Below are 14,839 nucleotides of genomic sequence, written 5' to 3'. Positions count from 1 at the left end.
CCGCGAGACCGCAAACGCTACAACCAAGTAAATAAGAGTCAGAGACTGCGTCGCATTCGACGTACTGGTTAACGAGATTTGCTTTTGTACGACGAGAATGTGCGACTGCAGCGCTCTCCAGCTGCGGTTGTCAGCGGTATCTAGTTAGCAGATCAGACCGCTTGCTTCCGAAGTGGATGGGCGTATAATTCCTTTGTTAGCTGCGTTAAAACGCATATTTCCTCCACATGCTGTTCATGTTATTCTGCCTCTAGTCTACACAAATGAAAACATCAGTGTCCACGTACGTGTCATAAGGCAGAAAGGAGAGTTTCATGTGTTGTCAATAAAGAGAAGATTTAAAAAAAAATGCATTACAAGCAGTGCGACTTAAAGTTCCAGTAATCTTCCACGATAGACAAAAATTATTTCATCATTCTCACTTTTTATTAACACCGAAAGCTCATTCGTACTTGGTCACTGTTTCTGTTCAGCAGTAGAATCTATAGAAGATGTGAAATGTTGAACTTGGAGCAAGGAAGTGCAAAGTAGCTGCCAGTAGCTCATAAATCAAGTCTGTCGAACAAACTCAGTGCTGAAACAGAGAGAGTACAATCATACAAGGTCCAGTCACAGTAATGATCAGCGACCATTGGACGTGGAAGTAGTATAACCACTGATAGATGGCAGGTGACAGCACTAGCCGTGAAGAGTGTATTAAGGGGAGAGGGAGGTAGGTAGGGGGTGGACAGAGTGCAGTCGTTGTTTTAATGTGGGAACGGAGCGATTTACACTACTGGCCATTAAAATTGCTACACCAAGAAGAAATGCAAATGATAAACGGGTATTCATTTGGACAATTATACCACGACTGACATGTGATTACATTTTCACGCAATTTGGGTGCATAGATCCTGAGAAAACAGTACCCAGTAATAACGCCTTCATACGCCAGGGCATTGAGTCAAACAGAGCTTGGCAGGCGTGTACAATTACAGCTGCCCATGGAGCTTCAACACGATACCGCAGTTCATCAAGAGTAGTGACTGGCGTATTGTTACGAGGTAGTTGCTAAGCCACCATAGACCAGACGTTTTCAGTTGGTGAGAGATCTGGAGAATGCAGCTGTCGAACATTTTCTGCGTCCGGAAAGGCCCGTACAGGACCTGCTACATGCGGTCGTGCATTATCCTGCTGAAATGTAGGGTTTCGCAGGGATCCAATGAAGGGTAGAGCCACGGGTCGTAACACATCTGAAATGTAACGTCCACTGTTCAAAGTGCCGTCAATACGAACAAGAGGTGACCGAGACGTGAAACAAATGGCACCCCATACCATCACGAAGGGTGATACGCCAGTACTGCGATGACCAATACACGCTTCCAGTGTGCGTTCACTGCGATGTCGCCAAACACGGATGCGACCATCATGATGCTGTAAACAGAACCTGGATTCATCCGAGAAAATGACGCTATGCCATTCGTGCACCCAGGTTCGTCGTTGAGTACACCATCGCAGGCGCTCCTGTCTGTGATGCAGAGTCAAGGGTAACCGCAGCCGTGGTCTCCGAGCTGATAGTCCATGCTGCTGCAAACGTCGTCGAACTGTTAGTTCAGATGGTTGTTGTCTTGCAAACGTCCCCATCTGTCGACTCAGGGATCGAGACGTGGCTACACGATCCGTTACAGCCGTGCGGATAAGATGCCTGTCATCTCGACTGGTAGTATCAGTGATACGAGGTTGTTGGGATCCAGCACGCCGTTCCGTGTTACCCTCCTGAACCCACCGATTTCGTATTCTGCTAACGGTCATTGGATCTCGACCAACGCGAGCAGCAATGTCGCGATACGATAAACCGCAATCGCGATAGGCTACAATCCGACCTTTATCAAAATGGAAACGTGATGGTACGCATTTCTCCTCCTTACACGAGGCACGCCGGTCAACTGCTGTTTGTGTACGAGAAATCGTTTGGAAACTTTCCTCATGTCAGCAAGTTGTAGGTGTGTGAATGATTTGAAAAGCTAATCATTTGCATATCACAGCATCTTCTTCCTGTGGGTTAAATTTCGCGTCTCTAGCAGAGTCTTCTTCGTAGTGTAGCAATTTTAATGGCCAGTAGCGTATTTGACGTCCAAAACGGCATGATCATTGTCTTTCAGGCTAAGGGTGGAATCGTTTCCGAATCGATTAAGTTTTTAATCTGTTTGGGTGCTGCTGTGGTTAAAGGGTACCATGGATCGCGAAATGGTGTTCTGCAAAACCGGCGCTGAGGCAACTGTGGTGTTGCACGGACAATATATGACAATGTGGACGACTGCTGCGGAATGTGTCCAGGCAAATAGACGTGCGACTGTTGAGCAATCGACCGTCCAGATGAGCCAAGGGGCTACCAACGGCGTCTCCTTAGCGATCGTTCAGCGAACTTTGCTGCGAATGTGCCTCCGCTGCAGGCACCTCGTTCAAGCACCCACGCTGACTGCTGTTCATCGGCAAAAAGTCTGGAGTTTGCCCGCGAGTACCGCTACTCGAAGTCCACTGACTGGCGACAGGTGGCCTTTTCATGTGAACCACGTTTCGGTCTCCATCAGACAGATGGTCGTTGGCCAGTAAGCCATGAAAGGTCTGAAAGCAAACATCCTGCAATAGTCGTCGAAAGGTTCCTGGCCATATGGCATTTCCTGAGTGATCTAATCATTCTGGAAGGAACAATTGATCAACCATACATCTATCTGATATGATCCATTATAAATGGTTCTGAAAGCCTGCGACTGTAAAAACGATAGGGTTGTTTATATACAACTCATCTGCTACCAAGTCCATTACAATTATCCGGGTTGACTGTCAGTAGCGAGCCAGTGGGTGTGTAGGACCTTCCATCGAGCTACAGACCCCCGTGAAGATGTCCTCCACAGACAGGGACGAAACGTTGGGAATTGACACAGAATTCATCAACCGACCACGGCATACCAGCCCGGATAATTATAATGGACATGACATTTCCGGCCGAGAAAGTCTACATTTTAGTATCATTTCCTACCAATCATCATTTTCTTTATTTTTCGCACGACGCGTTTCAGGAAATGATTCCCTTTCTCAAGTGCGTGTTTTGTGTTTGTTGTGCTAAATGGACCACATGGAAATAGAAAGACAACGACACACTCTCACACATCGACAATATCACATACAAATGGCGTGACAAACACAAAAAAGCACTTGAAAATGGGTCGTGAGGAACATAAAGTAAAGAAAATCGTGACTGGTAGCAGACGAGCTATCTATAAATAAACTCTACATCTATCCTTATGGATCTTGCCCTGGGCTACATTCTATTTAATTTTCCTCGGCACGATGGCGTCTACCAGCAGAGCAACGCAACGTAACGCAACGCACCACATAGCTTGCAGTGTACGTGTGTGGTTCGGAGGGCATCAGGATGAGTTTACCGTACTTCCGTGGTCAGGGATCTTCCCGAATTAAATTCAACCGATGATCTGCGGTGCCACTTCGTTCGTGCCATGGCTTCTCGACCGAGAAATTTGGCGCGGCTAGTTATGGCACTGCGTGTGTGGGGAGGGTGGGGAGGGGGGGGGGAGGCATGGCTCCACATCCCTATCGCTACCTTTCAGAACCTCAGAACACTCTTTCTGCACGACTTGCTTTGGTCCATACTGCAAAGGGGTGGTTATTTAGAATTTTGACTGGACAGTGTAGTTACATAACGTCGAATAATATAGAACATACTTCATAAATTACTCAGAAGGCTGCAGCCCGTTTTATAAAATGCAAAGCTGAATAAATAAACTGGATTTCGTACCAATTCTTACCTCTGTATGTGTATTCATTACGCTATACTCAACTGCTATAACAAGCAACCATGTATGTTACCATTTGCTGAAGGCGTTAATCGTCAATGTTATTTAGCAAAAAGGCGCTTTTGTTGGACCATCAATGCGCTGATGCCTTGGAATAACTACTTTCATAACACGTAAGTTATAATACGAATATTATTTAAGGCCAATATCACATTTCCCTATCACTTTATTACAACAAATCATACCAGTAATGACGTGTTTCTAAGAGCTCCTCAATCAGTTGGTGCTTTCAAATAGCATGCATTCAGAGAACGTAATATAATATACACCAAATAAGGCCTTTAATTAAAATCCACATTGCGCCTCCCAATTTTATACTCAAATGGGATGTGATGTAGGTGGCATCCTTCGTTCTCATTTTTCTACGTTCAAATGCACGTTCAGAACATCTGACGTGCTTTACATTCCTCTTCACGCTCGGAAAGTCTCTGCCGTGTGCTTTCTACGCGGTACGCTCAATGTAGACGTTCGACTGAACGGATGCTCTGACGTCGGCCTTAAGGACAGGTCTGTAATTAGTAGTCAGTACCTGAGCAGTTCCTCGTGCTCTGTGCCTCGCCGCTCTCTCGCTCTCTCGTCGAGTAGCCTGGTTTCCTAAAAGACTTTACCGATACCGGCAGTTCGAACGGGCGTGAGAGGTACAGGTATGGGAGGGAGGGAGGGACAACTGCTGGAGGGGCGTGGGCGTCTCTTAAGGAGGCCCTGCGGCCCGCCAGCCGGCAGTCCAGTATTGGGGAACACAGCAGGTGGAGGAATCGCCATGGCTGCCCACGGACACCTGGTGTCGCTGCTTTTACTGTTGCCTGTGGTAAGCTGTCTGCTGTAGTACAAAGTAGTTTCAGAATAAGGCGAAGGTAAGATTGATAGGTACCCTGGTATCGTAGCAGAATTGTCCAACAGTGCAGTCCAGCAAAGTGTAGCCGAAAGTTCGAGAATTTCTGATCCTTGTTGAATGACACTAAAACTATACGTATACGTATGGTAGGCTCATGGAGATTAGGGGACACTATATTTGTGTTGTATACCATCACCTGCGTATTGCTCCTCTCAGGTGCAGTGTTTTTCCTGATTGCTTAAAGTACCCCTTAGCAAAACCCATACTTATTACACCGTAAAAATGGATGTACGTATATACCAGTGTGTTCCACATCTCTTCCTAAACCACTGGACCGATTTCAACTTGGTACACATATCACTTAAGCAGTGTAGCCCACGGCGAGCAAATACCCGTATTTTAGTCATTCAGTATTAGAGAATGAGAGCACTCAGTGATGTGCAACAAACGTTACATGTAATTTCAAACCTTTAGGAAACTTGTTCTCACTGATAGTCTCCCTACAAAATGATGAAATAAAGAAAAACTTATCACTTTCTACATTTCCATTGTTCATGCAGTAAACTGCCTTATCAAGAATGACATATTCGCAACACATTCGCATACAGTGCCTACATATGTCGCTGAATGTACCTACAAAACCACGTTCTATATGTGCAACTTATATATTTTTCCACTGCGCATAGTTCAGGAGAGACAATGTCAAATACTGAGATACGTGAAAAACTGCGGCTTCATGTATGACGTAACAGTTTATTACTCCTTTACTATTAAATCTAATCGCAATACATTTCGCGTGCAGTAGCCACATGTACCATTGGACGTATCTGCGAACTTATATTACTGTGCAGTTCAGGAAATACGACGTCATAAACAATGAATCCCTAAAATGAGTGTAGAGTGAAATTAGCTAAAGTATGTGAAATATGTTTACAAAAGCGTGTCAAATATGTTACATACACGTGAAATATATTTGAAATGTGTATGTTGTTGTTGTTGTGGTCTTCAGTCCAGAGACTGGTTTGATGCAGCTCTCCATGCTACTCTATCCCGTGCAAGCTTCTTCATCTCCCAGTACCTTCTGCAACCTACATCCTTCTGAATCTGTCTAGTGTATTCATCTCTTGCTGTGCAATTTTTACCCTTCACGCTGCCCTCCAAAACTAAATTGATGATTCCTTGAAACATCACAACATGTCCTACCAACAGATCCCTTCTTCTAGTCAATGTGTGCCACAAATTTCTTTTCTCCCCGATTCTATTCAATACCTCCTCATTAGTTATGTGATCTACCCATCTAATCTTCAGCATTCTTCTTTAGCACCACATTCGAAAGCTTCTATTCTCTTCTTGCCCAAACTATTTATTGACCACGTTTCACTTCCATACACGGCCAACTCCATACAAATTCAGAATGAGATTTTCACTCTGCAGCGGAGTGGGCGCTGATATGAAACTTCCTGGCAGATTAAAACTCACGTGTGCCCGACCGAGACTCGAACTAGGGACCTTTGCCTTTCGCGGGCAAGTGCTCTACCATCTGAGCTACCGAAGCACGACTAACGGACGGTACTCACAGCTTTACTACTGCCAGTACCTTGTCTCCTACCTTCCAAACTGAGTACCGAGCGTGAGTCATGCTTCGGTTTTAATCTGCCAGGAAGTTCCATAGAAACACTGAATTCTAGTCCGCAGCTCTTGGTCATGCGGTAGCGTTTTCGCTTCCCGCGCCCTGGTTCCTGGCTTCCATTCCCGGCGTGGTCAGGGATTTTCTCTGTCTCGTGATGACTGGGTGTTGTCTGATGTCCTTAGTTAGGTTTAAGTAGTTCTAAGTTGTAGGTGACTGATGACCATAGATGTTAAGTCCCATAGTGCTCAGAGCCATTTGAACCATTTTTGAACTGAATTCTATACTCGATTTTAACAAATTTCTCTTCTTGAGAAACGCTTTCCTTACCATTGCCAGTCTACATTTTATATCCTCTCTACCTCGGCCATCATCAATTATTTTCCTCCCCAAATAGCACAACTCATTTACTGCTTTAAGCGTCTCATTTCCTAATCTAACACATGTGTATACGCGAGCAAAGGCACCGGTAAAATGCTCATGGTAAACCCAGCAGCGATTTCAACCAGATTTGGTACATCTACTGGATAAAAATACTGTGAGGGGTAAGAACCACCAGCCTCCTATTAGGGTGGGAGAGATAAAGTGTAGAGAGGAGGAGATGGACAGACAGCGAGGGAAACGAGATGGACACAGATAGGGGGGAGAGTTAAATGGACAGAGAGAGAAGATGAAGAGATGGTCAGGGAAAGGAGAGGTGATCTGTGGAGAGACAGGAAGAGGAAGAGATAAGCAAAGAGATGGCGGAGGAGAAGACGAACTGAGATAGTGGGAGGAGGAAACTGACAGAGGAAGGAAAGAAGAAGAGATGGACAGGGAGAAGAAAGATGGTCCAAGAAAGGAGAATGCGATTAGTGCGATTAACAGGGTGAGGGGGGGAGGAGGAGGTAATAGATGTCGGGCATAAATATTTACCCGGGTAACGCCGGTCACTCGGCAAGTTGATGTATAAAAAAGGATTAAGAATTACAATGTTCCCACTAACTGTGGTTTAGAAACTGCTTGTGGAGACATAGACGCGATACGTTATTAATAGTATTGTGTGAAAAGCACCTGCAGAGCATGTATCTTCGTCGATTGAGCTGTAGCGCTACATAATCGTGGTTACACCGCACTACTCTGTGTTGTTGTTGTAATCTTCAGTCCGAGGAATGGTTTCATGCAGCTCTCCATGTAAGCTGACATGCCTCAGGATGTGCCCTATAAACCAATTTCTACTTTTATTCAAGATGTACGATTCGTCGGGGGTCACCATTTTATTTTGATTTTGCTGGACATCGGCAGGGAGTCGGTATGATTGTTAACAGATAGTTCATGGTCAATTTAGGGGTGTTCGTATGCTATTCCTGTCACCACCCTGTTATGCTCCCCCCACTTTCCTGGTCATAGAAAATGTGGTGTACCGTAACCTACATCGTGGAGTATTATCCTAAATATTTGACAATCGTGTAAATGAGGTTTTACTTGGGTACCTGCCCGCTATTCACCTATCAGGATCTGGAAAACGGCCTAAAAATTATGACCAGTGTGCCCGGCGCTCCGATCCTCGTCGTTAGTCTGCTAAGCACGATGCTTAGAGCGATTCCATAATAAACGTTTGCTGATAGTTTCAAAAAGCTGTAGAAACGGTGTCAGATTTGTGTTGTACGTAATGGCGATTACCTATAAGGCCAGCAAAGGTATTTTGTTTGTAACTCTTGTCTATTTTCTGAGACCGTTAACCAAATTTTCAGGACGCACCTCGTTTGAACGCTAAAAGTGGAGCCGTTCGACGGCATCCTCCTACAGGGATCTAATTGGAATACAGTGTGGATTAGAAGACATGCTTCACTACTCCCTTTATTATCGAGAGGCAGCTGAATCATTCCTCAGGTCCTAATGTGGTTTTAAAGGCCTAGAGATGAGCCACGAAACGAGTGTTGTCACGTCGAGATTACAACAGGAAGTGGGAGGCGATGAAGTGCTGTCTCGCCAGTGACGTGGGTGCTAGAAGGCTCCCGGCGGGTATTGGTCTGGATAATGGCGTTAGGGGGCGCCGTGCTGCGCCGAGAGCGCAACTTTGTTACCAGCAGGCGGCGGCAGAGGAAAGAGGGCAGATAGCCTCGAGCAGCGGAGGGGGCGGGAGTGTTGTGAGGGCTACTGGGTGCCGGGCGCAGCTGTAGACCACTGTGTGTTGCGGAGTGCAGCGCGCCTGTCACTGCACGTGCTTCCATTGTGAAGGCACACATTGTTAAGGGAAGTAAGGGACACGCGTCACGATTGAGACTGCTGCATACACAGAGCAAGTAGAACAATAACAGCTACATCACAACTATTGTAGACAAACACATGTTTCCCCCCAGGAGCATTCCTATTTACTCAGTCGCTTCTCTGCTGCAAACAGTCTTCGGCTTGGTGTCGATGCCTAATGGAATTACACTTGACAAAAAATGTAAACATTCTTCTGCTTGGTGTCGATGCCTAACGGAATTACACTCATAGACAAACTTGGCAAACCAATTGCCATGACTCACGAGAAATCCTCTGTATACTACGACAGCTGATCAACAAAGAGTGAGACTAACTTTTTATCAAAGACGTTTGTTACTCCAGTTCGGTGTTTGCATGACATTCTTTCAAAGTACTCCCATCATTGGATGTACCTCTTCCAGTATTCAAACACATGGTGCAGGCCATTCTTTGTCAGGTCCTTGAGAAACAGTTCATTTTTCTCGAGCACTACTTAATAGTTCTCAGACTGAATACTCCAAAGCTTTGCCTTTATTAACGGGAATGAAAAGTTTTGCAGGGAGCAAGATCGGAAGTATAATGCGGATGTGGTACACAGATAATGTTGAATGGAGCAAGAAAGTGCATGACTCGATTAGTGACGTGAGGTCGCACAATCTCATGATGAAGTCGTCACCCATTCCGAGAATGTGAAATACCCGCTTAGAAAAATTTTATAAATCACATTGCAGGAAAACCTCTACGTTATTTGATTTTCAAACACCTGAGCAAAACTGAATGTTCTCAGAAATTTCTCTCTTTACTTCTTCTGATCATCACTAAAGTGACACAATTTTTTTTTTCGGGCAACGCAATCTGATTTTCAATAATCAATACAAAAGAATGGATCACACTACCAACAACCTATACCTTTCATGAATCACTTACCTCACAAAAATCTTCGTTACTCAAACAACTGCAATACAGTGTGCGCCGATACTGCCAGTTGAATAAGAGACTGTAACTACTGAAGGTACTAACTACGGATAGGTATAGTTAGCAAATTAAAGATTTTAATAGAAAACAATGTATTTACCTTAATTATATCCAATATTACAAATTTACGCTTTCTGATGGACGCACGTCCAGATCGTCCGCTCTCAAAATTCTGCCATCTCTCTTCCCACATCCACCACTACTGGCGGCTCACTTCCAACTGCGCAACGCTACTCGCTGTTCTCATCCAACTGCCCAACACTACAATAGCAAATATTCCAACAATGCAAACCAGCCACAGACTTCACATAGCACAGTGATTTTCATATAGAGCACTAGGTGGCGTTACCAACATAAAAACCTAAACAGCCTACTTATAAATGTTCTGGTCGTTTCCTTGTAATGTGTTTCCTCAGTTTAACCAATACTGACGTGTAGTATGTTGCTGTAAATGTAGGGTGAGGGGAAACTGCACGTTGGTATATCATTCCCTAACAGTCACGAATGTGACATGACTTTAATGAGGCCTATGATCTTTTACTACTGCAAGGTACTGGTAGGATGAGCTTCACGAAATATCTCTTTTCTAATTTCCTAAATCCCAAGAATGACTATGCAAGTTCGTTTGCCTTGAAAAAGTGCCACTCTCGAAATTTGTAATTAGTGGACTAAATTTACCTAAACTGATAAAAAGGCGCCAACTCACAGATCGTTTGATGATTTAAAAAGACATCGATCCATATACTGAATACACAATAATCATGGTAAATCTCATTGTAAATTATTGAGGACATGTGTGAATTGACAGATTTTAAGAATCCAGACTAGGAAGCGCAATGGCGTTGTGAGATATGACAGCAACGAATTTAGCAATAATTAGCATTTACTTCGTCATTAAAAGCAACACACTCACAGATGTCAAGTGAAAAACACAGTTACTTGGAATGCTGGCGGTCGAATCTCAGCACATAGTATATTATATAACAACTGAACCGATACGTGTGAGGGCAAGTCTGCTAAATTACTGGTTACAACTTATCAAAAGCACACACACTGCCTTAACAGTGGAGGATAGAATTTGGAAGAAAGCTTCCATACTCCACATGTCAGATCACTGGCTCAGAGCGCGACTGGCTGTAACGGTTTTTATGTTATTTAATTTTAATTTATATTAATATTATTTATATATTGTTTTATTTTCGTCCTATTTCGCCACAGTCATGTAAATATTTGACAATGCCGCTACAAGTTTCGAGCAGCCATTGGTCACCCTCGTAGTAGAGACAGATGCAGCAAGAGGTCGTTGGGGCTTCCTCAAAACTTTGAGCTTTTTACTGTGCTCTTCTCAGCAGATAAATAATTCAGAATAAAAGACAACTCTAAATTTTGCATTTAGTAAAAATGAACTTTAATGAAAGCTAATAAAATCTAATCACAGAGTACATCTCTTACATAAAACAGATCGACAACACGACAGCTGACAATGTGAAGGAAATCGCTTGCAGCCTTTAACCTGAAGATGACCACTGGCTTGTCGAAAGCCACAACGGTACTGTGAAATGCTAATGTGATTGCCTCAGAAAATAAAAAAGTAAAACATTTTATAGGTGGAATTTTTCAGCCATTCAATGCAAAAACTGGTATACAGCATAGTAATGGTCTATTGCCAAGTTTTCTTTTAAAATGTGTTCTAGATAAAAGTCAGAGATTAGAAAGAAAAATTGAATAAATATAAGATTACACCAAGAAAGTTGGGAACAGAAAAGAGAAATATTGTCTCGCACTTGCAGATGACTTCGGTGTCCTTTCTAAAATTGTAACACTTTATGTAGTGTTTTAGAAGAAACGGGCGTTAGGGGTGACATAAGAAATAGTGCAGAAAAAAATTAGCAAATCGAAATTTATGAAAACATGTATTGGCCAAAAGAGAATGTTTAAAAACATAGTATATTGAGAAGATTATTAAAGAAAATGGTTCGGAAAAGACTGCTATAGTAGTAAGGATTCATACAACGGAAGGGCATGTTCTATAATCAGAGACCCATACAATAAAAAATACCTACCTAAAAACACAAAAATAAGGGATTATAACACTATAGTGACGCTAGAATGTCTGTCTCCAAGCGAGTGTCTGTCTTTAAGCTACAATTCAGGTAAACTAGGGATACTGGTGAATCATTATGGGAATATTAGCTCCACGAAAAATGGAAGGATGGAAATTACGAAGTAACCATGAAATTTATCCAAACACGGTAAGTTAAGAAAAAAAACTTGGTATTTCTTGAACATTTATATCGAAGGGCAGACACTAGATAACCAGAAATATCTTCAAATATTTCTGGGGCGGAAATTCAATAACAAGTAGGACCGACGGAGTAAACGAGTATTTAGAAAAAAAGAGAATAAGACAATAGATGAAGAAACAACCAATAGAGAAGTGATTAGGGAAAGGTATCTTACATGGAAGGATTCTAAGTTGTGAGAGTGAGTAAAACTGGTCTGCAGTGGCCAGAAGTCAGGAGGAAACAACATAGTGAACAGGTGAAAGAGTAGGCGCGAGTGTTGTACCTTGGAACACTTATCTGATTTTCGTCTCTAGCCAGCCCTGTAACAAAAATTTTATAATTTTCGTTATTACATTTCCAAATAAGAGCATTCACTTTTTATGTGCTTCAATCTTCTTATGAAATTACAAAAGCTACTCCACAAATTTAAGATCTTTTCCTTACGTCAAAACATTTGCAAGCTACAACTTGGTCATGTAAATAGGGACAAACATTCGACTCAAATTTAAAAACATTGCAGTAGAGAAAATCTTGTCAATACGTTATTCAGTGGTATATTTGTTAAATTATTACTCTATATCATACAAATAGTCATTAAGTGAGATGTAATAAGCAGAAGAATTGTCAAAAGCAAGTTACACCTTAAATAAATTTTTAAATTGAACCTATTCCATTTTCAGGAAAGATAAAAATTGTTGATACATTAAAGAAACTCAGTTCGTTTACAGGTATCACGTGTTCTGAGGTAAAGGACATGTTGTGATTCGAGCTACAAGACTGTGTGCGACAGATGTAGTACGAATTAACGATCCACATTTTGTATAACTATTTGTAAAATATATATTTTTTCCTCACTACAAAATTCTGTACATGCAGCATTAACAGTATGTTACAAACGCCCTTAACATATCGTACAGCAGTTGAATGCGTAGATGTCTAAATGTTTACAATCGCTGCACAAAACACAACTTCACGTCTAACAACAGCGAAAACTGCAGAAAACGGTGGAAACACCTCGTGGCGATACGTAGTGTGCATTCCTTCATGTGATTATAAAATCTGACTGAAGAACCGACCAAAAAACATTCGTATGTTCCTTTGTACACAATCTTCTATGTTCGAACACTCTCATTATTGGAAGAAAAGAAAAGAGCAACGAATGATGACTTAAAACTGGCACATTCCCAATATTTGTCCTATCCGAGAAGGAAGGGAAAAAAGAAAGAAATGAGTGTTGAAATGTTTACATGACCAACCAGAAGCGGTATTGACTCAAAGTCGAATTTGGGATGCCATGTCAGTTAGCAATGTTCCACAGTACGTGGCTGAGTGTAACGATGTGAGTGCTTGCACGGTGCACACAGCAGATGCGCTATCCCCTATTGCACTGGAAGCCAGGCGCTGCAGCTGGCAGCAAGGGCAGTGCGAGTCACAGCGCCGGGCCATGAACAATACACGCCGGCCGGAAGTCCACTCGCCGGGTGGGCAAATGGCTGTCAAACTGCAGAGGCGGCCAATGGGCCGACGCAACACCTGCTGTCAGGCGAACACACTGCTTACCGTGATCTCCAAGCACTCATCTTTGGAAGTGTAGCGCAGTTACTGTTTTGTGATAGCTGACAATAATTTATACTTTTCTCCTTTTTGGTTTAATCACGGCGACAGCTGCTGCTTTCTAGTGCTGAATTTAGATGTTGTTGTTGTTGTCTTCAGTCCTGAGACTGGTTTGATGCAGCTCTCCATGCTCCTCTATCCTGTGCAAACTTGTTCATCTCTAAGTACTGCAACCTACATCCTTCTCAATCTGTTTAGTGTATTCATCTCTTGGTCTCCCTCTACGATTTTTACCCTCCACGCTGGCCTCCAATACTATATTGGTGATCCCTTGATGCCTCAGAACACGTCCTACCAACCAATCCCTTCTTCTAGTCAAGTTGTGCCACAAACTCCTCTTCTCCCCAATTCTATTCAATATCTCCTCATTAGTAATGTGATCCACCCATCTAATCTTCAGCATTCTTCTGTAGCACCACATTTCGAAAGCTTCTACTCTATTCTTGTCCAAACTATTTATCGTCCATGTTTCACTTCCATACATGACTAAACTACTTACAAATACTTTCAGAAACGACTTCCCGATACTTAAATCTATACTCGATGTTAACAAATTTCTCTTCTTCAGAAACGATTCCCTTGCCATTGCCAGTCTACATTTTATATCCTCTCTACTTCGACCATCATCAGTTATTTTACTTTACAAATGGCAAAACTCCTTTACTACTTTAAGTGTCTCATTTTCTAATCTAATTCCCTCAGTATCACTCGAGTTAACTCGACTACATTGCATTATCCTCGTTTTGCTTTTGTTGATGTTCATTATATATCCTCCTTTCAAGACACTGTACATTCCGTTCAACTACTCTTCCAAGGCCTTTGCTGTCTCTGACGGAATTACAATGTCATCGGCGAACCTCAATGTTTTTATTTCTTCTCCATGGATTTTAATACCTACTCCGAATTTTTCTTTTGTTTCCTTCACTGCTTTCTCAATATACAGATTGAATAACATCGGGGAGAGGCTACAACCCTGTCTCACTCCCTTCCCAACCACTGCTTCCCTTTGGTGCTCCTCGACTCTTATAACTGCCATCTGGTTTCTGTACAAATTGTAAATAGCCTCTCGCTCCCTGTATTTTACCCCTGCCAACTTTAGAATTTGGAAGAGAGTGTTCCAGTCAACATTGCCAAAAGCTTTCTCCAGGCCTACAAATGCTGGCGACGTAGGATTGCCATTCCTTAATCTCTCTTCTAAGATAAGTCGTAGGGTCAGTATTGCCTTACGTGTTCCAATATTTCTACGGAATCCAAACTGATCTTCCCCGAGGTCGGCTTCTACCAGTTTTTTCTATTCGTCTGTAAAGAATTCGCGTTAGTATTTTGCAGCTGTGACTTATTAAACTCATAGCTCGGTAATTTTCACATCTGTCAATACCTTCTATCTTTGGAATTGGCATTATTATAGTGTTCTTGAAGT

General features: G+C 42.6%; 1 protein-coding gene across 1 annotated transcript in view; it reads left to right on the top strand.

Moving 5' to 3' along the window:
• Nucleotides 1–4,581: 4,581 nt before the first annotated feature.
• Nucleotides 4,582–14,839, top strand: part of LOC126284983 (uncharacterized) — a 45,922-nt gene continuing 35,664 nt past the window's right edge. Inside the window, exon 1 of the mRNA XM_049984272.1 lies at nt 4,582–4,662. Within this exon, the coding sequence (XP_049840229.1) occupies nt 4,615–4,662 (48 nt within the window). The 5' untranslated portion in view covers nt 4,582–4,614. The remainder of the gene's footprint in view (nt 4,663–14,839) is intronic.

This window comes from Schistocerca gregaria, chromosome 8, assembly GCF_023897955.1.
Source record: "Schistocerca gregaria isolate iqSchGreg1 chromosome 8, iqSchGreg1.2, whole genome shotgun sequence".
Taxonomy (NCBI): Eukaryota; Metazoa; Arthropoda; class Insecta; order Orthoptera; family Acrididae; genus Schistocerca; species Schistocerca gregaria.
Note: the sequence above shows the minus strand (reverse complement) of the source record. Positions and strands in the feature narration are given on the sequence as shown.